At 41.8% G+C, this 22,710-nt stretch overlaps 2 protein-coding genes across 4 annotated transcripts in view; both read right to left on the minus strand.

Annotated features, from left to right (window-relative positions):
• Nucleotides 1-22,710, minus strand: part of LOC126427378 (transcription initiation factor TFIID subunit 10-like) — a 101,230-nt gene that overhangs the window by 59,148 nt on the left and 19,372 nt on the right. The gene's annotated exons all lie outside the window — the stretch shown is intronic.
• Nucleotides 6,340-22,710, minus strand: part of LOC126427377 (chloride intracellular channel protein 5-like) — a 34,463-nt gene continuing 18,092 nt past the window's right edge. The window contains exon 3 of the mRNA XM_050089725.1: nt 6,340-8,100. Within this exon, the coding sequence (XP_049945682.1) occupies nt 7,862-8,100 (239 nt within the window). The 3' untranslated portion in view covers nt 6,340-7,861. The remainder of the gene's footprint in view (nt 8,101-22,710) is intronic.

A 22,710-nucleotide genomic window follows, 5' to 3' on the forward strand; every position in this document is an offset into this window, starting at 1 on the left:
TCACAATATAAAAAACATTGGAAGAGGAAGCATTCTAAAGGTGAAAACTAGTAAAACATTACATGACTACTAGTGTAGATACACCAGATGTGCACTATTATAGAAGAAGGATAGATGACGGCCATTTGCAGATGTTATCCACAAGTAGCAAACTGGAAACTGGCAATCGCAACTGTAGTTACACTAAACAGCCGGAATGAACAGCTGTTAAATTTAGTTACAATTACACGAGTGTGAGCCGGCAGAATAAGAAATTCTGACAGAGGAAAATGCAAAACACTTGCAGAAGCGACAACATAAGAGATCAGAAAATACTTGGAAAAAGGCTTTGTTATAAAAATTGCTTTTTCATTTCAGCAACTGGTGTGGGTATTGCTTTTAAATTAGTAAAAATTTCAAGCTCTTCATGTGTATCAAAATGGTACCTTTCAGGAACATTGCGAAAGATATAAAGATGTCCATCTGTACGTCCTACTTTTTGTGTGCAAGGTTTTAAATGAGAGCCAAATGCAGTTACATTTGTGTACAATTCCTGACACGTGCCACAGTTTACCTTACGCATACCTTACGAAGCCAGTATGCCTTGGAGATGCTTAGACTTCCTGAGAACTTTCTAAAGGAAGCTAGAGGAACTTTTCAGAATGAGAATGGTGTTGAAGCCTGAAGCTACAACACGTTAGATAAGTACAAGCTGTCAATGTATCTGAAGCACAGAGAAAACACTACATATTAAACTACAACTGGGGTCAAATATTTATTCTTGAAAAGTGGTGTACAGGAAATAACTTTTTAAAAAACAAATTTATAACAGTAAATACAGTACTGGCGATGGGAATTCAAATGAGCAACATGAGAAGCCATGGTAAAACTACTGTTACACGTATCTAACAGCAACTCAAATCTGGAAAAATCTACACCACAATATTTTGGTGTAGTTTCTCTAAAAAAAACGTCAGGCAAATGGATAGGTTTTGCTAAAGATATTGTCTCAGTGCAGAAAACTTTGGCAGAAATGACAAGGTCCAATGCAACACTGACACACCGGACAAGACAATCTGGGTCAGTAATCCCACACCAGTAAATGGAATGTGCTAGCACTGTATAAAGGGAAAGGAGAAGAAAGGGTAGAGACCTGTCCGAAGAAAATTTCTAACTCTTAATGTCAAGTGTCTGGTTGCAGCTTGAAATTTTAAACACAACACAAGGGAGCAGATGAGATATACTTTTATTCCTTAAAGCTAATGTACAGCACGACAAAACAAAAATAAGAATCTATAAAACAGGTAATAAGGGAATGGAACCTTAGACTTCAAGAAAAAGAAATAAAAGAAATCAGAATGGAAAAAGATTCAATGAACAACAAACTCTACTGTCTAGCCTTTGCTGGTTGTTTAGCAGTATTTTCTGAAAACATAATACAGCAACTGAGCAAATCAAACTATTGAAAGAGATGGTGGCTTACAAATTTCTTTCAAAAAAACAATGCATAATAGACATTAAAAAATGTTCAAAAATTCCTAAGCACAAGATATGGTAGAATCATGTAATGAATAAACTTAAGTATTCAGGGGAAATAATACAAGCAAATTGTCTAGATGATGAAGCATACATAAGTGAACACAGAAAATGGAAGTGGCTTATCAAGTAATGAAGGACATTTAAAATAAAAATCACTTTCAGTAAAAACAAAAATACAACACTATAACAGAAAACGAGTGCCTTCATGTAGTGGAGGGTTTAGTCTTCAACAAAAAGGGAGAAACTGAAGAGCTGGCAAGTACAAAAAGAAAATACTATGGAAAATACTTGGTCAAAGAAAAGTTGGGAAACCTACACCCAAATGGCAAAACAGCCAAAATGCAAATGAGTCATTCCGGGGAAGTGAAAAGGACTTAGCAGCAATTAAAGTTATGAAAGCAAAAATTCTAAATAGGCAGACCTTTCAAAATAAGATGATGAAGTTCAGGAATTTTCAGGAAGATGTTGAGAAGTGCAGCACCGTATCGACAGATGAAAGATGAAAGAAAGAACAAAGAAATAGTGTAACTACCGAAAATCAGGAAAGAAGACAGAATCACGAGGAAGTTACTTCATGTGGACCACAGGTGGCAATTGAAGAAGAAGAATATACACCCACAATCAGGCTAGAGACAATGAGCATGGAAACAGACCAGGAACTATAAACCAGTTTTGAAAATATAGTCAAAAAATTTCTGGGCAAGCGACTTTGGACGGCACATGAAGCAAAGAACAAATAATTAAAGGAAGTATAGACAGAAGCAGACGTAATGGCAGTTATCAGTACTGGAAAGGTATAGTCCCAGGCACATCAGCTAAACTGCTTCCAGAGGAAGGCCGGAGGGGAAAATACCTTCAGGCAGATGGAGTAAGGAAGGACGTGCATCAGGGCAGAGATAAGTGGAGGAGGAGGTTGAAAATAGGCAACCGCAGGTGTACTACTGCCTGAGATCGTGTAAAATGTTGCATTGAAAATGGAAAAAAAAGAAGAAAAATACCATACAGAGGCAGATAAGCTTGTATGTAGACACCATTGCTTGTGTGACCCTTGGCTTGACTTTGTTATTCTGTTAACCGTGAACGAAGGACAACAGGCAGAGTCTATATTCCTAGATTTCTGGAAAGTATTTGACAAAGTGATCCACTGCAGGCTGTTAACAAAGGTCCAAGAATACAGTTTAGGTTCTCAGATAAGAGAGTGGCTCGGAGACTAACTAACAGACAAAAATGGCTCTCAGCACTATGGGACTCAACTGCTGTGGTCATAAGTCCCCTAGAACTTAGAACTACTTAAACCTAACTAACCTAAGGACATCACACACATCCATGCCCGAGGCAGGATTCGAACCTGCGACCGTAGTGATCGTGCAGTTCCAGACTGTAGCGCCTTTAACCGCTCGGCCACTCCGGCCGGCTAACTAACAGAACCCAGTGCATTGCCCACAGACAAAGAGAGTTAACTAGACACAAGTGTACCGTCAGAGTTGTCCCTGGGGAATTTTATAGGACCATTCTTCTTCTCAGGAGGATATAGGATGACTTGGGTGGGATTACTACTTGATGTGATGAGTAGTAGCTAGCTCTATGTGTCAAAAATGTAAGTTAATGCAGATGAATATGAAAAAACAAATCCACTATTTTCAAATACAGTATTAATGGTGTGCTGTTCAACAGTTATGTTGATTAAATATCTAGGCATAAAGGTACAAACCAATATGTATTTGTGATTGTATTTTACTGTTAACTTCCTTGCCCAAGTGTGTTGGTAAAAATGAAATAATTATTTTAATTCATTTTGTTTTACTGAAAAATAATTATTTTAATTGACTCTGTATTGCATGTGTCACCCTCTACTGAAATTATGAACAAATCCTTCCAAATGTGTTTCTGTATGATGTCGTCATAAATGAAATGTTTTGTACTATTATACTGTTTTCACAACTGACCTAATATTTCTTATTAACATTTCAATTTTACACATTTCAGAAGTGCTGCCCTGTAGTGATACGAGCTTACTGTTTAGCTGTACTTCTTGTACATACAACAGGAAATTTTTGCTCGACATTTGTACGGACATTGTTCAGCGTCTTTGTTAACGAACATAATTATCTTAGTTGGTACGTACTAATGTTCTTCAAAATTGTGTACCATTAATTTCATCTGAGATTTATATAACTTCATTTATTTGGTGAAGCTGTACTGTACTATATCATTATTTGCACTTCTCTTTATTATTTGTTACCAGGTCATCTGCCGAAGGGCTACGCCTGAAACGTGTGACAAGCACTTACCAGCATTTTCAAATTCACTCTCAAAGTGGTATGAAATGGACCAAGCACATAAAGTCGGTTGTAGGGAAGACAAATTCTACATTTGTGTTTATTGAGAGAATTCTCGGACAGCACGGTTCATCTACAAAGGACACTACATGTAAAAGATGTGTGTGATCCATTCTCAAGTACTGCACGAATGTTTGGGATCCCCACCACATCAATTTTTGAGAACTAACATTTGCAACTGACTGCAAAACAATTCTACTGCTGCCAAGATACATTACATGTGAGGACAGCAAAGACAAGAGGAGACAAACCAGGGCTTCTATGGAGGCACATGGACAATCATTTTTCTATCAGTTTTTGAGTGGGACAGGAAGTAAATGACTAGTTCTGGTAAAAGGCACCCTCCGTCACACACTATACGGTGGCTTACAGAGTACGCATGTGGCCACAGATGCAGATACAAATTCGTGCTACAGTTGTGCCACAAGATATTAATGTCAAAGGGGCAGGGGGGCACGATAACAGAAATGTCACGTGTGAATTCACAATTCATTAAGAAAGTAACAGAGACAGACATCTCGCCATTAATGTGATAAGTGGGCTATTGTTGGTACTTTAGGCTACAGCTGTATCTATCGATATCAAATGGTATTTTTTGCTTTGTGGTCACTGCTAACGTTAGTTACTTGCAGGCAACTTTATGTTTACAGTGAATATAGTTATGAAACCAGACATGACACTATTGCTGAAATCTTGAGTGGAATACTTGACACACACACACACACACACACACACACACACACACACACACACAGACAGAGACAGAGACAGAGACAGAGAGAGAGAGAGAGAGAGAGAGAGAGACTGAGACTTTATATGCCCATTTCTGCTGCTTCTGTGGAGTACTAGGTTGTTTTTCCTTGAACCATTTCCCCCCTCCCTGTACTGACACAATGGTTATCCACATATATTCAGAAAAAGAATCAATAACAAACAAGTGTATCTATTGTTGCAGCCTAGAAGAAAAAGTTACTTGCTCCCAGCACGCAGGTGAATGCACATGCCCTTCAGAGTATTTTGGAAGGAAATTTAGGACAATTGCCAAATTCCTCAGTCAATTGGCTGGCGCTGCACTGTTCCCCGAGGGGCAGCATTGTGTCCAGAATTAAATCGAAGCTACAAAATATCAAGGTCTCAAGAAACACGTCCACAAACAGGTGCACCAACAGAACAGCACGGCACAGCCAGACAAGAGGAACAAAATTATCTCAAAAGTAATCAGGTCCCCTTGGTGCAAAGATGGAGTGAGGGAAGAGGGGGGGAGGAAGCGAGGGGGGAGGGGAGGTAGAACACATCACAGTCTCCATAATTTGTTCACACAAATCAACATTAGGAGGGGATTTAAATAAGTGTTTCTTTTCGCATAAACAGCACTGCGATCAGTAAGTCAGTCTGTGTAAATGACTAAGATGAAACACAGGCAGCAGCTTTGGCTCAGAGTACGATGTCTAACATAAATAATCAGAAGATAGGACATCATACAAATATATATATTATACACACAAAGCACTATCTATGGTGAAAGACCGATACACATCAGAGAAAAATTCCTACAATCAACTTTCGATCGAACTGTACGTCTCTAGATTTGTAGCACGATACTAACCTATTTGTCCATCACCTGTGCATAAAAAAAAAAGCACTGCTAGATTTGGGGACCACATATTTCTTTAATCAGTAGAGAAAGAGGAAATAGTCTGAGGAACTGAAAAGAAAGAGGAGTGGACTGCAGAGGAATGCAAGTTCAGAGCACTAGATAAGGAATAAAGAATTTTCATTAACAAAAATTCAACAATATTCACATTTAATCCATTTCATGTTGATTAGAATGGGAAAAGGTGTTATATGCGGGAAACTGACATTCCCTGTTCAGGCATTTAAAGTCGTGTTTATGCTGAGCTTCAAACTTGCTCTGCAACAGTTTAACAACAGCTATTCCTTGACTATCAATGTCTGCAACACAATGCAAACATAAAATCTGCTGTGCATCTTCAAGTTTTTGAAGGGCAATAACTCGTTTGAAACTCGCAGTATTTTGGAGATACTCTGCTGGAAAAAAAGTAGTACAACAGGAAAGATGACACTGATTTCGAACCAATGACGGCATATGCCACATGAGAGGGTTTTAGATGTACTGATAAAGGTTTCAACTTCATCTGCCAACAGACGCCATAGTGGCATAGCTTCCAGAGCACCATCTGTTTCTACCCTTTAATAGGGAACAGGTTTCTACCATTTAATAGGAGAAGGCTCAGTTTGGTGCAAACATGTGAAGCAAGAAGTTAACTGTGCCAAGGAGATGCAGTCCTGCTTTCTACAACCACATGAGTGTGTTCGAAAGGGATCAAATTGTGACCATCCGAGTGGCGGGCCGATCCTTTTGGAGAATTGCCACACTAAGTTGGACGTGCTGCATCAGTTGTGATACAATGCTGGTATCAGTGGTCAAATGAACATTCTCATGCCTGCAGACGTGATTCTGGACGCCCACACACCACAGATGTCCATGGGGATCACTGTATTGTAAAAGCAGCAGTGGCAGATCGAACAACTACCACAGCACAGATAAGGGTGCTTGTGACTTTTTTTTCTTTTTGTGGTTTTAGCGTGCAGAACTACAGTGGTCATTACCGCCCAGACTAAATTATGAATGCACTGCGAGGCACAATGTTAAAACAGCAACTAAAAAGGACAACACTATAAAAGGCACATTAACAGGCAAGGGAGTAAAAGAAAACAGCATAATCAAATGTCCTTAGACAGCTGACACCATAATGTATGAACCTGGGCAATGTAAGAGCTGAATACCAGGCTAGGTGTGGTTGCCAACTGTCGTACTGTTACATACAATTAAGTAGTTTCTTAAGACACTGTGCTTCCACCAATCTCACACTGCACGATGGTGACCAGTTGGTAAAAATGTGGCAGTCGTCACTGAATGTGCAATGATCAGGGGCATTGCCCAATTTGTATTAAACATGAAATGCCTGAGTAGGCACAGATTATCCACTAACAGTGCCAAACCTGCTTCCACACAGTACGAGTTTTAAATACTGGCTTCTCATTAGTTTTTGCATTTTGAGTCCCACAGAATAAAACAAAAAGGGGGAAGGAATTTTCATCATGCACCTCAATTACATTTATGGCTAAGAGTAGGTCAATTTACTATAACTGAATGATTTTGGCTTTGAGCCATTTTCAAGTGTGCAAAGTATATTTTTTTGTTCTCTCGACGTACAAAAAAGACTACGGCGCAAGCTGAGAATGAGGCTATTAGCCCGATTGTAGGTAGAGTAAAGCCTACCTCCGTGGCACTACGACGGAGGGTGGCAGCCCACGTCCTTTCATCCCCAGGAAAGACCAGCGAGCACTCGTCTGATAGTCTGTTAAGTAGACCTGAGGCCGTACTGGAGTGGGACGAGGAAAATTTCTCCTCCCTATGTCGGACTGAACCTGGGGCTTCTACGGGCAGAAATTAGACCACCATAGCCACTCCCTCAATGCATTCAGTGTATATTTTCCCACTCACCTGAAAGTGGTACAAGGCTTTTTTCAGCCAAATGTGGGCAAAAATTGTGATTTCAATAAATACAGCAATGATGGGTGTTATTCTTTAAATGAGATATGTTCTGACAATGTTTGTAAGCAAAAAGAATGAAAATAATATCACAATCTTAGTCACAACATTTAAAATTCAAACTCATGATGAAATCATAAAAAACATAGTCAAAGACGGTCTGACAGATTTTTGGGACACGAAAGGTATACACACCTCAGATCTACCCTCGGAGGAAGTGATTGTTTATACAGAAAGTAACGTAGTGCCCAATTAAATATTTTTTAACTTAGGTTTTTAAAAACTGAGAAGCCTTCTGTGACAGATGCACTTAGTACCTAATCTTTCTTTTTTTTTACCCATGTCTGACTATTTTCTCTCAGGCACACAGTAAATTCTTTAATAACTGTCACAGTAACGGCAGATGAGAACGGAGAACTGTCGCCCTCTACTCTATGACGATGGGTGTGGCGCGGACGGGAACGGTGAGCGAAAAGCGCGGGCCGCCCTCGTACAGGGCCCGCATCTGGCGGCGCCGCTCCGGGCTCGCCGTGGACTCGCCCAGCGCGTCCAGCCAGTGCAGCGTGATTTCCGCATCACACGGGCACGACGCGACGAAAGCCGGGAGCGAGTACGCCGCGTGCAGCCAGCGCCACAGTCCGGTCAGCTCAGCCGAGATTTCGTAACCTGAAACAGTGGGAGTGCCACGAGCAGTAAGTCACGCGTCTCACACGGGCAGTTCGATAAGCACCCTTTTTATTCTTTTCCGAAAGAAAATAACTTATTTTTAACACAGTCCACTTTTACGGTAAACACTCCTCCACATGACATCTTGGATATTCGGGAATTCAGCCAGAGGTTCGCGTGGCTCTCGCACGATATTTCAACGGCGTGCCTCGCTGTCTTCTTCAGGTGCTACCTGAGACTGGTCCTTGGGCCGATCGAGTCCAGTATTTATACCTGGGAGGAGCTGGGCGTTCCCTAATCGGTCCGCACCAAGTCGAGTGTACCATCTGTGGTCCGCGCCCGCCAGACTCGGCTTCAACGGACCCCTCCAGTCACGTATGTTCCGACTGCCGTTGGCGCCTGTTTTGGCCATTCTCAATGGTTGCGGTTGTCATCTGAGGTGTGTCAGGCCCGAACATACCATGCCAGTGTGGAATGTCATTGGCCAGACCACCAGAACTGTGGAGATCAGGTGTAAAGAACACCAGAGACATACCAGACTCAGGCAGGCAACTACATCAGCCATAGCAGAGCATTCTCTGGAACTTGGTCATTCAATGGATTACAATGACACCAAGATTGTGACACAGACCTCAAGATTTTGGGACAGTGTCATTAAAGAAGCCATTGAGATTAAGGTCACAGACAATCTAATCAACCGTGACTTGGGATACCAAATCAGCACTGCCAGGAATCCAGTGCTTGAACTTGTGAAAACTCAATGCAGGACACTCCGGGATTCTACAATAAATAGAAGTGGAGGCTGAGAGAACAGCCGTGAGACAAGGTGTCGGACATTAGAGACCAGATCTGCCACACGCCAGATCATGAACTCGACTTCAGAAGACGGCCAGGCCGCGCGTGGATGGCGGAGGGAACACCGGCGACCAGAGAGGGACAATGTAGCCGCGTCTGGCGGGCGCGGACCTCAGACGGAACACACGACGCAGCGCGGACCGATTAGGGAGCGCCCAGCACGAAACACAAGTGGAAATCATAGTAACAGTCATGAGATAGAGTACCCAACATATCAGATCGGGCCTGACACACCACAGATGACAACCACAACCGTTGAGGACGGCCAAAACGGGCGCCGATGGCAGTCGGAACATCCGCGACTGGAGGGGTCCGTTGAAGCCGAGTCTGGCGGGCGCGGACCACAGATGGTACACTCGACTCGGTGCGGACCGATTAGGGAATGCCCAGCTCCTCCCAGGTATAGATACTGGACTCTATCAACCCAAGGACCAGTCTCAGGTAGCACCTGAAGAAGACAGCGAGGCACCCTGTTGAAATATCGTGCAAGAACGACGCGAACATCTGGCTGGATTCCTGAATATCCAAGATGTCAACAGATCACCGGGAAAGCATGAAGAATTACACTCCTCCACATGTTGGCCATATTTATCACCTCCAAAGCTGACATCTTTTTCTCGATGAAGATCTCGTGTCAGTAATGTTTTATTAATCTGAGCCATTACTTCATATTCTGGGGTGAGAAGAAATTTCAGAAAGCCAGGTCGGTCAAGCAATACGCGATGTGGCTCCTACTGTTTCGCCACCCAGTTTTAGTTTTTCACTACTTCCATACATCTCTGGAGGCTAATGCTAGAACATTTCCTTTAAGAAAGCAGCCAATTCTCTTCACCCCTCTCAACTTGTATTTCACCTTGAGTAACCTCATTCTCAATGGTATGTGAAACCCTACACTTCCTATTTTCCACATGTTATTTCACAGCACTGGTATGCATTTGGCCATCACAGGACATGTACAAGAATAGTCAATTAAATGGCAGTGTTTGAAAACAAATGATGTCGTTAATGCTAATGCAACTTGGAGTCGCGACTGTGTGTCATTTTCTGTTAATGATACCAAAATAAAAATTGACACTTAGAAATACATTAGCTTGGATGTGGTTAACTATTTCAGTAAGCTGCACAATGTGATTTTTGTTGAGAAACAAGAGGTGCAGTATTGTTCCCATATTTTCTAGTTTACTTTTGGATGGGAAAATTTGTGATGAGACAAAAACAAAATTTTATTCTTTTTATGGGAACCCTTCGCCATCAGTGACAGCATTTAGACATTGGTCACATGAATTAAAAAACAACTGAACAACAGTTTTTATAGGGATGAAAAAATACACTGACAGAAAAAAAAAATAACACAAAGATGGAGTTAAGTGAAATAAATGAAAACTGTTGGGCATGTTTTTACATCCACAAGCTGGTACTGTATTGCCACTATGAGCATGCAAATCAGGTTTGCTTTAAATACAGACCGTAACGGTCATGAGCATTAATTACCTTTGACGTTGGGCATGGCAAGTTGATGTTAGTTAAGAATGTCTTTAAGGGGGGTAGGACGTTAAACGGGCTGACCTGGAGCAGGAGAGGCACCACAGGACATTTTAATTTCCACTGTCTATACTTTTACAAATAAACTCATAAAACTTTAACAGCATGACCAGGAAGGATTCAGGATTCATACTCATAGCAGTGGAAGCTCAAAAACGTAACAAAACACTTTTTTTTTTTTTCCATGTGAAATTTCATCATTTTCACTTACTACTGGCTGCATTTGTTGCTATTCTTCCTAAGTAAGAGAGATTCTTCGATGAATTTTTCATAGCATACAAACAGTAGTTACAGGTGTATGAAACTCTAGAATTTTCCAAATCTATTAAAAAACTGTGGAAAAATTGAGATAATTAACTATAAAACTTGAGTTTTTTCTAAACATGAAGTTTAAAATGTAACAGTTCATTCATTTTTTCATAAATTAAATAACTTCTAGAGCTTCATACACCCGTAACTACGGTTTGTATGCTGTGCAAAAGTCATCGAAGAATTTCTCTTACTTAGGAAGAAAAGTGTACCTATAGCAACAAATGCATCCAGTAGTTAGTGAAAAAGTGATGAAATTTCACATGTAAAAAAAATGTGTTTTGCTACGTTTTTGAACTTCCACTGTGATGAGTGTGAGTCTTCAATCCTTCCTAGTCATGGTGACAAAGTTTTATGAATTTATTTGTAAAAGCATAGGCAGCAGAAATTAAAATGTCCTGTGGTGTCTCTCCTGCTCCAAGGCGGCCCGTTTGATTATCAACAACTCACCGAGTTTGAACAAGGTCATGTAATAGGGCTATAAAAGTTTGACAATGCTTCTGCGATACCATGGAAAGACTTGACAGGAATGCAGCCACTGTACAAGATTGCTGGCAGTGGGGGTCACGAGAACGTAGTCACAAGACTGTGCTCTAGATTGCCACGTGGCACTACCGCGAGGAAAGACCACCGTGTTCGGCATACGGCTCTGGTGCACCATACTGCATCTGCAGCGGCAATTCGAGAAGCAGTGAGGCGAAATTTGCTATTAACGGGATACGGCAGCATCCGACTGACTCTAGTGCCTTTGCTAACGTCACGACATCGCTTGCAGCGGCTCTCTGGGCCCGTGTAGTATCAGTTGGACCCTAACCGAAAGGGAAAACTTTGGCCCGGTCAGATGAGTCCCGATTTCAGTCAGTAAGAGGTGATGGTAGAGTTCACGACTGGTGCAGACTCACAAAGCTACAGAACTAGGTTGTCAACAAGACACTGTGCAAGCTGTTGGTGGCTCCGTAATGGTGTGGGCCGTGTTTGCACGGAATAGACTGGGTCCTCAGTTGTGTCCTGCTACTTAAAGACCACTTGCAGCCATTCACGGACTTCATGTCCCCAAACAACACTGGAATTTTTACGGATAACAATCTGCCACGTTGTTCACGATTGGTTGGAAGAACATTCTGGAAAATTTGAGCAAATGATGTGGCCACCCATACTACCCTACATGAATCTCATCGAACATTTATGGGACGTAACTGGGAGGTCAGTTTGTGCACAAATACCAGCACCAGTAACACTTTCGCAACTATGGACAGCTGTAGAGACAGCACGGTTCAATATGTCTGCGGGTGACTTCTCACGACTTGTGGTTCCGCACCACGTCAAGTTTCTTCACTATGCCAGGTAAAAGAAAGTCCGATACAATATTCGGAGGTATCTCATGACTTTTCTCACCTCACAAGGGAACCTCCCCATCGCACCCCCCTCAGATTTAGTTATAAGTTGGCACAGTGGATAGGCCTTGAAAAACTGAACACACATCAATCGAGAAAACAGGAAGAAGTTGTGTGGAACGGTGAAAAAAATAAGCAAAATATACAAACTGAGTAGTTCATGTGCATCATAGGCAACATCAAGGCAACTGTGCGCCCAATAGTGCCATGGTCGCGTGGTTAGCGTGAGCAGCTGCGGAACGAGAGGTCCTTGGTTCAAGACTTCCCTCGAGTGAGAAGTTTTATTTTTTATTTTCAGATAATTATTATCTGACAGACTCTTACGTTTTCATCACTTCTTTGGGAGTGATTATCACATCCACAAGAAAACCTAAATCGGGCCAGGTAGAAGAATCTTTTTACCCATTCGCCAAGTGTACAAGTTAGGTGGGTCGACAACATATTACGTTTATGTGACGCACATGGCGTCACCAGTGTAGTATGGAATATATCAGACGTGTTTTCCTGTGGAGGAATCGGTGGACCTACGACCTTGCGATCAAATGTTTTCGGTTCTCATTGGAGAGGCACGTCCTTTCGTCTACTAATTGTACGGTTTTGCGCTGCAGTCGCAAAACACAGACACGAAACTTATTACGGTAAACAGAGACGTCAATGAACGAACGGACAGATCATAACTCTGCGAAAATAAAAAATAAAACTTTTCTCTCGAGGGAAGATTTGAACTAAGGATCTCTCGTTCCGCAGGTGCTCACGCTAACCACGGGACCACGGCGCTCCTAGGCTCACGGTATCTGGGATGTTACTTATCTTGCGCATTGACTACTCAGTTTGTATATTTTGCTTATTTTTTTCATAATTCCACACAACTTCTTCCTGTTTTCTCGATTGATCTGTGTTCAGTTTTTCAAGGCCTATGCACTGTGCCAACTTATGACTAAATCTGAGGGAGGAGCGATGGGGAGGTTCCCTTGTCAGTGTACTGTCAACAATTACCAAATCAGTCCTATTGTTATGTCCGACAGCTCTCTGCACCACGATTCCGGCAGTTTGAAAGGTACGTGTCTCAAGAATCTGTACTTCTTGCAACCTTAAGCCACTAGATACCGAGTGTCAGCTTAATAGCGTATGCTCAAGGTGCCCAGGGTGTAAGGATTTTCAGAAGTTTCCATTTCAGTTTCGATAAAATCCAACCTAGCAGTCCTTGTAAACCAAGACACTGAGTACACTGTGACTGACGAACATGTACATTCATGTTATAGTTCCTGTTAGACACCTTCTGGACAGTGAGAGAGTTATAAATGAAAGACAAGTGTGAGAAGGTGATACAGAATAGCACTAAAATTACTTTCAGCAAGTCTGCAGGAAGTTTTTCGAATCTGTAAACTTACACATTAACAGAACATATGTAAATTACCTTTCTTTTTCTGACTATTTTATGCTGTTGCCTCTAAGTTAGATGAAGTTCAAAAATGAATGGAAAAGTTAATAGCAAAGGCGTCAAAGTAGGCCAAAAAAATTATTTACAAGAATATTTATGTCTACATACATACTTTACAAGCCAACATGCAGTGCATGACGGAGGGTGCACTGTACCACTGCTAATCATTCCCCTTCCTGTTGCACTCACAAAAGGGGGGGGGGGGGGGGGGGGACTAGTATCTATGAGGGTGGTTTGAAAAGTTCTCGGAATCACCACGGGAGGTCATTGCTAGCACAACAAGCTGAGTTCACGTGATATTCACTGGACTGTTGCCTGTAAACACGTGCCACGTCAGCTCACGGAAGAGAGCTGTGGCAGTGACATAGCTCTGTCGTCGTTCCTGCGTATCAATTTGCGAAAATGGAAAAAAACCACGATTCCAGCAGTGATTAAGTACATTGTAAAGAAAGGTATGAAAGCAAAGGACATTCGTGCCGATTTCCAGAATACACTGGGGGATTCTGCTCCTTCATATTCAACTGTTGCCAAGTGGACAAATGAATTTAATTTTGGTCGGGAGAGATGTGTCACTACTCCACAAATCATTGCAAAAGTGCACAAAATGGTCACAGAGGATCTCCGATTGAAAATGTGTGAAATTTCTCACACTTGCCAGACATCATCTGAAAGGGTATATCGCATTTCAACTGAAAAATTACAAATGAAAAAATTATCGGCAAGACGGGTTCTGCGACTCTTGATGCTGGATCGAGAAGGCACGAGAATGGACATATCGGAACAATGTTTGCCTGTTTTAGGAGAAACAAACAAGATTTTTTGGGCCGGTTTGTGATCACAGATGAAACTTGGGTGCACTACTGTACCCCAGAGACAAAAAAAGTAAAAGCAGTGGAAGAATGGCTGATTCTCTGCCACCAAAGAAAGCAAAGATAATTCCTTCGGCGGAAAAGGTCGTGGCATCAGTGATCTGGGATGTGAAGGGGGTTCTGTTTGTAGATTATATCCCCACTGGGCAAACAATTACTTGAGAATACTATGCTAACCTCCTGGACAAATTGCAACAAAAGATACACAAAAAAGGACAAGTTTAGTAATGAAGACAGTCATCTTCCATAAAGACAATGCGCACCTACACACGTGCTGCCGCCATGGCAAAATTACACGAACTAAGATATGAACTGTTGCCACACTTGTCTTATTCACCTCATATGGCTCCATCACACTTCCATCTCTTCCCAAAACAAACTTTTTTTTGGTGGATGAAGATTCATGTCAAACGAAGAATAGATAGCCGGAGTTGACAAGTATTTGGCAGGCCTGGAGGAAACTCATTTTCGAAATGGGATAAAAGCACTGAAACATTGTACGGCCAAGTGCATTAATCTACAAGAAGACTACATTGAAAAATAAAAATTTTCACTGATGGAAGTGGTTTTTTCCTATTCCATTCTGAGAACTTTTCAAAGCACCCTTGTATATACTTCCATAAAAGCCAATTTTTTGTATTTTATCTTTGTGGTCCATACCAGAGATCTATGCTGGCTGCAGTAGGATCATTCTGCAGTCACATATGCCAGTTCCCTAAATTTTCTGAATAATGTTTCACAAAAAGATCATCATCTCCCACCAGGGATTTTCAGCTGAGTTCATGAGCATTTCCATAATACTGGTAACAAATGTAGCAGCACAGCTCAGAGCTGCTTCAATGTCTTTATTTTTACAGACGACAACGTGCGACTGCAACAAACAGTGCTGGTGGAGTAGCTTTTGAAACACGAGGATATTTGGCGAATGGACTGTCCTGCCCATTTCTCTGACTTAACCCTTTCATGAGCCGTGGGAAACGTACTTCCCAGTACAGTGAACTCACTTCTAGTCCCGTGGGATTCACAGTTCCCACCTCTGTACGGTGCTACCATCGAGTGAACAGTGTAGGTTACTATTTCCAATCGGAAGTTCCCGCCGTTTTTGCTGTACCTTCGCGCAGAGGCATTGTATAGCTGAGTGTTGCTCTGTAGAGGAGCCTTTTAGTGCTGTTTGCGTGACATTTTGTGATTTTTTCCTTAAAGCTATAGTATAAGGTAAATGCTTTTGATTTACCAAAGTTCATGAAGGAAAACGTAAAATTGGAACGAGGAGAATTCCAGTTTGAAACAAAAGGTGCCATTTCTGCTGTAAAATGAATGGATAATCGTCCAGCCACTTTCCTGTCCTCAATTCGTGACCCATGAGAAACAGCCGCAGTGAAAAGGAAACACAAGGATGGTACTACTACAGAGATTTCTTGTCCTGAAGTTGTGGCAGAATACAACAAAATAATGGGTGGTCCCGATAAGTTTGAGCAATTACAAAAAAGGTATACTGTTGGCAGATGTTCTGTAAAATGGTGGCACAGAATATTTTATTTCCTGGTGGACGTTGCTGCAGTGAACAGTTTTATCCTGTGGAAAATAAGTAAAAGAGAAAGTGGACAGCACGATCAGCTCACATACAGGATCCATCTAGCCGTACAATTGATCGCTGGCTTCTCATCCCAAAAAAGGCGTGGACAAAAACCCCTGTCTTTCTGGCAAAAAGGGGTAAAGTGCCTGAAGATTTTCGTCATGTGGCTGTAGGGGAGCATCGACCCATTTTAAGAGGAACCTACTGGACGAGCCGTCATTGTAGTACCAAAGCTGCGGAAAAGAGCACTCACTGTGTTTGTACATATTGTCAAATACCACTTTGCATAGACCAGGGGTCTCCAAACGTTTCAGTTTGCGGGCCACATTGATTTCTCCACGAAGTCACAAGGGCCAAGATCTACCTAGTGGGATTAAAGAACCCTAGCACTCCACGATCACCGTAATGTAAGGCTAAAGGAAAGATGAAATTGCAAAAATCTAAGGTTGTGGGAATAGCTAGCACTGACACGAACTACGATTTTTATTTCATTACATAATTTTGATTGGTGGACGTACCTGACCGAATTTCTAGCATATTTTATTCTGGTGAATTTCACTGACAAAAAAGTATATCACTGCACATTCTTCACGAAAGCGTCCTGCAAAGTTAACGAAATCTCAAAATCATTGTTAGCAACACTATTACTACAAGTCGTAACAAAGGTAGAGTATGTCAGCGCATTGTTATTTCAAGCAGCGCAACAATAAGTTTAGTTATGTAGTCTTGAAGCGAGTAGCAGAGCCAGAGCATATATATGATAGTTCTGTTGCGTGATTGTGTCTATGTTGCGAGTGTCTCATGAGTTTTTTAGTGTTTTATGCGCTGTACTAGTAGGTGTGTGACAATTCAAAGTTTGAATTCGAAGAGACAAGGAAAATCTGAAAATCGAAACACGTAAAGAAAGTGAAACCTCGCTTAAGAAGCATCTTCCATAATGACTGATTACTAAGGCTAGTCGCCGAAGTGGCGTCCATTTGAAAGACTTGCACTAGACTCGTGAGTAGAATAAAATGCAAAGAACTGTTTTACTTAAAATGTTTTCGCCAAACTAGTCTGTTAACCATCTTTGTTTTTTTCACTATCGCAGGAAGAATGGTCTGTCTGTTTATTGTAGATAGCCACAAGTTTAATCATGACCTTCCGCTTTGTAAAGATAGAACTCCGACAATGTCACGGTGTATTGCTCACGATAAGCCTCGAAACTCAATTGCTGGCAGTATAGGCACCACCTCAAATATTTGGCGGGCCGGATACCGGGGATGTCCGGCCAGCTAACGCGGGCCGGTTTCGGCCCGCGGGCCGTAGTTGAGACCCCTGGCATAGACCCATGTTTCAGAAAATTTCATGGCAAGTAATTGTGAACAATCATTGTAACAAGAGAAGTAAATTTATCAAACAAATATGACATGTATTGAAGAAGTTGTTTTTGTCATTTAACTCCAAGGAAGAGCAGTGGGAAGAATACTTCCCACCTTTTTGTGTGACCTCACTTTCACAGTTGGAGCAAATTTGATATTCTGTATGGGAAGTATTGGAGAGACGTACTTCAGTATTTCCACACGCATTGACAACCACCCAGCAGTTGACCACCACACCCTGTCATATGAACTCATTACCAACCTCGTGGCCCACTCGGGAGCACATCGCCACGCACACACTGCAGCCACTGGTGATCACACACCCCGTTAAGAAAAAGACGATAGTGTGAAACCCAGTTCGCGCTATTTGCCCACGAGACTCAGAGGGCCATAGACACGGGTTCCCAGGTAGATGCCGTGTTTCTTGATACAGTTCCCCACAGTCGTTTAATGAGCAAAGTAAGAGCATATGGACTATCAGACCAATTGTGTGATTGGATTGAAGAGTTCCTAGATAACAGAACGCAGCGTGTCATTCTCAATGGAGAGAAGTCTTCTGAAGTAAGAGTGATTTCAGGTGTGCCCCAGGGGAGTGTCGTAGGACCATTGCTATTCACAATATACATAAATGACCTTGTGGATGACATCGGAAGTTCACTGAGGCTTTTTGCAGATGATGCTGTGGTATCTTGAGAGGTTGTAACAATGGAAAATTGTACTGAAATGCAGGAGGATCTGCAGCGAATTGACGCACGATGCAGGGAATGGCAATTGAATCTCAATGTAGACAAGTGTAATGTGCTGTGAATACTTAGAAAGATAGATTCTTTATCATTTAGCTACAAAATAGCAGGTCAGCAACTGGAAGCAGTTAATTCCATAAATTATCTGGGAGTACGCATTAGGATTGATTTAAAATGGAATGAGCATATAAAGTTGATCGTCGGTAAAGCAGATGCCAGACTGAGATTCATTGGAAGAATCCTAAGGAAATGCAATCCGAAAACAAAGGAAGTAGGTTACAGTACGCTTGTTCGCACACTGCTTGAATACTGCTCAACAGTGTGGGATCCGTACCAGATAGGGTTGACAGAAGAGATAGAGAAGATCCAACGGAGAGCAGCGCGCTTCGTTACAGGATCATTTAGTAATCGCGAAAGCGTTACGGAGATTATAGATAAACTCCAGTGGAAGACTCTACAGGAGAGACGTTCAGTAGCTCGGTACGGGCTTTCCTTGAAGTTTCGAGAACATACCTTCACCGAAGAGTCGAGCAGTATATTGCTCCCTCCTATGTATATCTCGCGAAGAGACCGTGTGGATAAAATCAGAATGATTAGAGCCCACATAGAAGCATACCGACAATCCTTCTTTCCACGAACAATACGAGACTGGAATAGAAGGGAGAACCGATAGAGGTACTCAAGGTACCCTACGCCACACACCGTCAGGTGGCTTGCGGAGTATGGATGTAGATGTAGATGTATCTCACCTTTTGTACTGTCCAGGGAAACATCATATATCACGGTGACTTTAGTGTAATTATTGTCTGTGAATAAAAGCATAATTTCTCTTCATCTTTCAGTTACGTTCTATGCTATATTGCAGCAGCTCTTTATATGTACAGTCCCAAGTTTCATCGATCTCTGTTACTCGGCAGAGATACACTGTGCGAAAGTTACTTTCGTCCTTAAGTTTTGCACGCTAGTGTAATATGTGACAGTACCGAAACAGCCCTACTTATGGAGCAAACACACACTGTCTAGGAGGAACAGAAGTCACATCCCGAACTGTCACATCCCACAGTAGCGAGCACTGCTTTTACACAACACCCTTGTTGGTGTCACCTGTATGCGACAGCTTATTCCTCCAAGTGAACAGTGCTATGTGACATTAGTGGCTGCTCAACGGGGTTGCAATTCTAAATCACTCAGAAACAATTCTAAATCACTCAGAAAAACTGAAGAACTTTTGTAAGCATAGGACCATCACTACGTTGCAACTGCCACCTCATCAACACGGATGACAAATGCCTTAACAGTAAAACCTTGTTTTACGAGGGAATTGAGTATCTGCGTATGTATTTACACTCCACAAGCCACTGAACTTTACATGAGGGAGGGAATCTTACCCAATACCAGGAACACTCTGTACTACTTCATACATATACCGAATGCGGGAAAAAACGACTGACTATAGGTTTCCCTACATGATATGTACACAGTAATCTACAAGAAATGGTCATTTTTAGACCGATTACTACAACTGCTCTGAGTGATAGGTGGAGACGGGACATACGAGGGGGGGGATTTTTTTAAAAAAAAGAAAACACTAATTTTTTGGTGGGCAGACTTCAAAAGTATAACGTCACTAGAAGCGCACAGAGTGGACACTTCAGAGCCAGTAAGCCGAGTGCCATTGCTAAAGGAGGTCAGGACTAGTTTCGGTACAGTTTACAGTAAACCACTGTTTTGTACAAGTGTGGTTTCTGCAATGGCCAATTTTTGTGAACACCGTGTGGCAGTGAAATTCTGCTTTTTGCTTAGAAAAAGAGGAACATAAACTCCTTAAATGTTAAAAACGCTTGCAAGAATGACAGTGTGGGGAACACTTGAGTGTTTGAGTGGTTTTCCCATTTCAAATATGGTGAAATGTCAATTAGTGACAAACCTCGTTCCAGTCATCCTTCACAATCCGAACACGTGAAAATGTTGAAAATGTTCATGCGATCGTCGACAAAGACAGACGACAGACTACTGGAGAAATTGTGAACTGTCAGGAGTGACTGAGTTCGGTGCAGTGAATTGTGACAGAAGATTTGGGAACAAAAATAGTGGGTGTCTAAAATAATTACAGCTAACAAACTCAGTGCTTCACTTACAATCCTGGATCAAAGCAATAATCGAGCCAGTGGAAGACTTCAAGTTCGCCTCCGCCCAAGTAAGCTCATCAGGTGAAATCAAACATTAAAACAATCCTGAATTGCTTTTTAGATGTGAGAGGAGTCGTCCATTTAGAGTTTGTCCTGCAGGATCAAACCAGACTTTCTGCTCATAAGTTTTAAAAAGACTGCGTAACAGTGTGCAGCGGAACTGGCCCAGTTATTGATAGTCGAGTGCCTGGATTTTCATTGTAACAATGCCCATGCCCCTGCTCACACAGCCCTGTCTATATGACGATTCTTGGCCAAAAATGGTATGACCCCTGGTCCTCACCCCCCCCCCCCTCCCCCCACACTCAGCCAACCTAGCCCTGTGCAATCTTTGTGTGTGTGTGTGTGTGTGTGTGTGTGTGTGTGTGTGTGTGTGTGTGTGTTTTTCCTGATGTTGCTGGGATTAAGGAAAAAAAGAGAGGCACTATCAAGCATCACAAAATATGAATTCAAACAATGTTTTGAACAATGGAACAAAAGATTAGAAAAGTGTATTAGTGCAAGTGGAGAGAACTTTGAAGTGTATTGAAGGTTTGTGCCTAAGATATGAATAGTCAAGTTCAAAATCATAACAATAAGTTTGGCTTCTTTCGGGTATCCCCGTACATCGTTCACTTTGGGATTTCAACAGAGAAATACCACAACCAACAGGTTGCAAATAATTTTTAATACACTAACCTAGGTTTTGACACCTCTAAGGATGACTTCATCAGAATGAAATTTCAACAACCCTATAAAATATAAAGAAAAATAAGTTCAAACAGAAACATCGACAAAGGTTAAACCGCCGTAACATAAAGGCTACTTATGTACAGTTACACTCTGAGCTGGCAATAGCCAAAATTATAAGCACACGTGCTCAAGTCAAAAATTAAAAATATTCTGGCATTTGGTACGTATACCTTGTAATGATCATCGTCAGACTGATCGGCCCAGTGGCTTACACTGCTGTTGGTAATGCTTCGGTTCAAACTTATTTTATAGGGTTGTTAAAATTACATTCTGATGAAGACATCCTTAGAGATGTCAAAACCTAGGTCAATATATCACAAATTATGTGCAATCGGTTGGCTGTGGTGCTTCTCCGTTGAAACTTAAATAAAGTTGCTGAGAGAGAGAGGGCCATTTTCAAAACTGCACTTTGGGACAGTCTGCCATTTCAGTAGCTGTGAATGACAGAATGCCATGTGTCGACATGTAGGACCACAGTCCTAAGCACTGAATCTGTCACTGTAAAGTCGCGAATATTTTGTTCGCATCTCAACTGCTCAGTTCCAAGTAGCAATGTGATCCTACAACTGGCTACAGCTTTCATAGCAATAGGAAACATTCTTCAGAAGCTGCCATGTCCTGATAAAAAAGTGAGGTCACCTAAAAATGTCGCCACTGTGAGAGGGGCAATTGCCATGGTGCTGAGGCAAAACACACATCGACATGAACACCGTCTACAGACAATTTGCGAGTGTGTGAGAAAAATGTTACATTTCTATTTTAAAATCTGCCTGTACAAAATGCTGGAGCATCTGCAGATCAAAGATAGAGGCTTCCAACGACGAGGAGACTTCCCAGTACGAGTGCGAGCAATTTCCGAGTCCGGCCCAAATGCAATAGTGTTTAAGAGCAATGAGAAGCATTTCCACTTAAATGGGTCAGTTAAAAAATAGAGCTACCATATTCGGGTCTGTGAAATGTCTCGCCTAGCTCGGGAAAGATTTCTTCACTCCCAGCACATGTCTATGTGGTGTGCTGTAGCAGCTGTCAGTGGAATTGAGCGTTATTTTATGAGGAAGACAAGTTAACATTGACATGGATTTCTGAATGTTACTTACAGGCATACTGGAGGGGGGGGGGGGTTCATTTCTCTTTTCAGTGACGTGTCGTGACCACTGAGATCGTCAGACTTACGGCTCTCTTGTGAAGGTATTTTAAAGGCTGTGTCAGTAAAAGTCATCACATGCCGACACTGGCAATAATCTGTGTGATGATATTTTGTTCTATGTGGTTAGAATTTTTAGTGAAATTGGAAATAAGACAGACAAGTGGGTTAGTGCAAAAACAATCATTTATCTCGGGCTATGCGAAACATCACTTTCTAACAGCAGCCATATTTTCATTTTGAGATTCACTGGCTGTGCAAACTCACAAGCAAAGTATAGCATTCCAAACCCAACCTAGGCTCTGGGTTTTGTTACAGGTCAGTCTCTCAGAACATCTAGTTTTCTTCCCATTTTCCATATCAAAAACAACTGTAACCAATATGAGATTTTCACTCTGCTGCAGAGTGTGCGCTGATATGAAACTTCCTGGCAGATTAAAACCGTGTGCCGGACC

The sequence above is a fragment of the Schistocerca serialis genome, chromosome 11 (assembly GCF_023864345.2).
Source record: "Schistocerca serialis cubense isolate TAMUIC-IGC-003099 chromosome 11, iqSchSeri2.2, whole genome shotgun sequence".
Lineage (NCBI taxonomy): Eukaryota > Metazoa > Arthropoda > Insecta > Orthoptera > Acrididae > Schistocerca > Schistocerca serialis.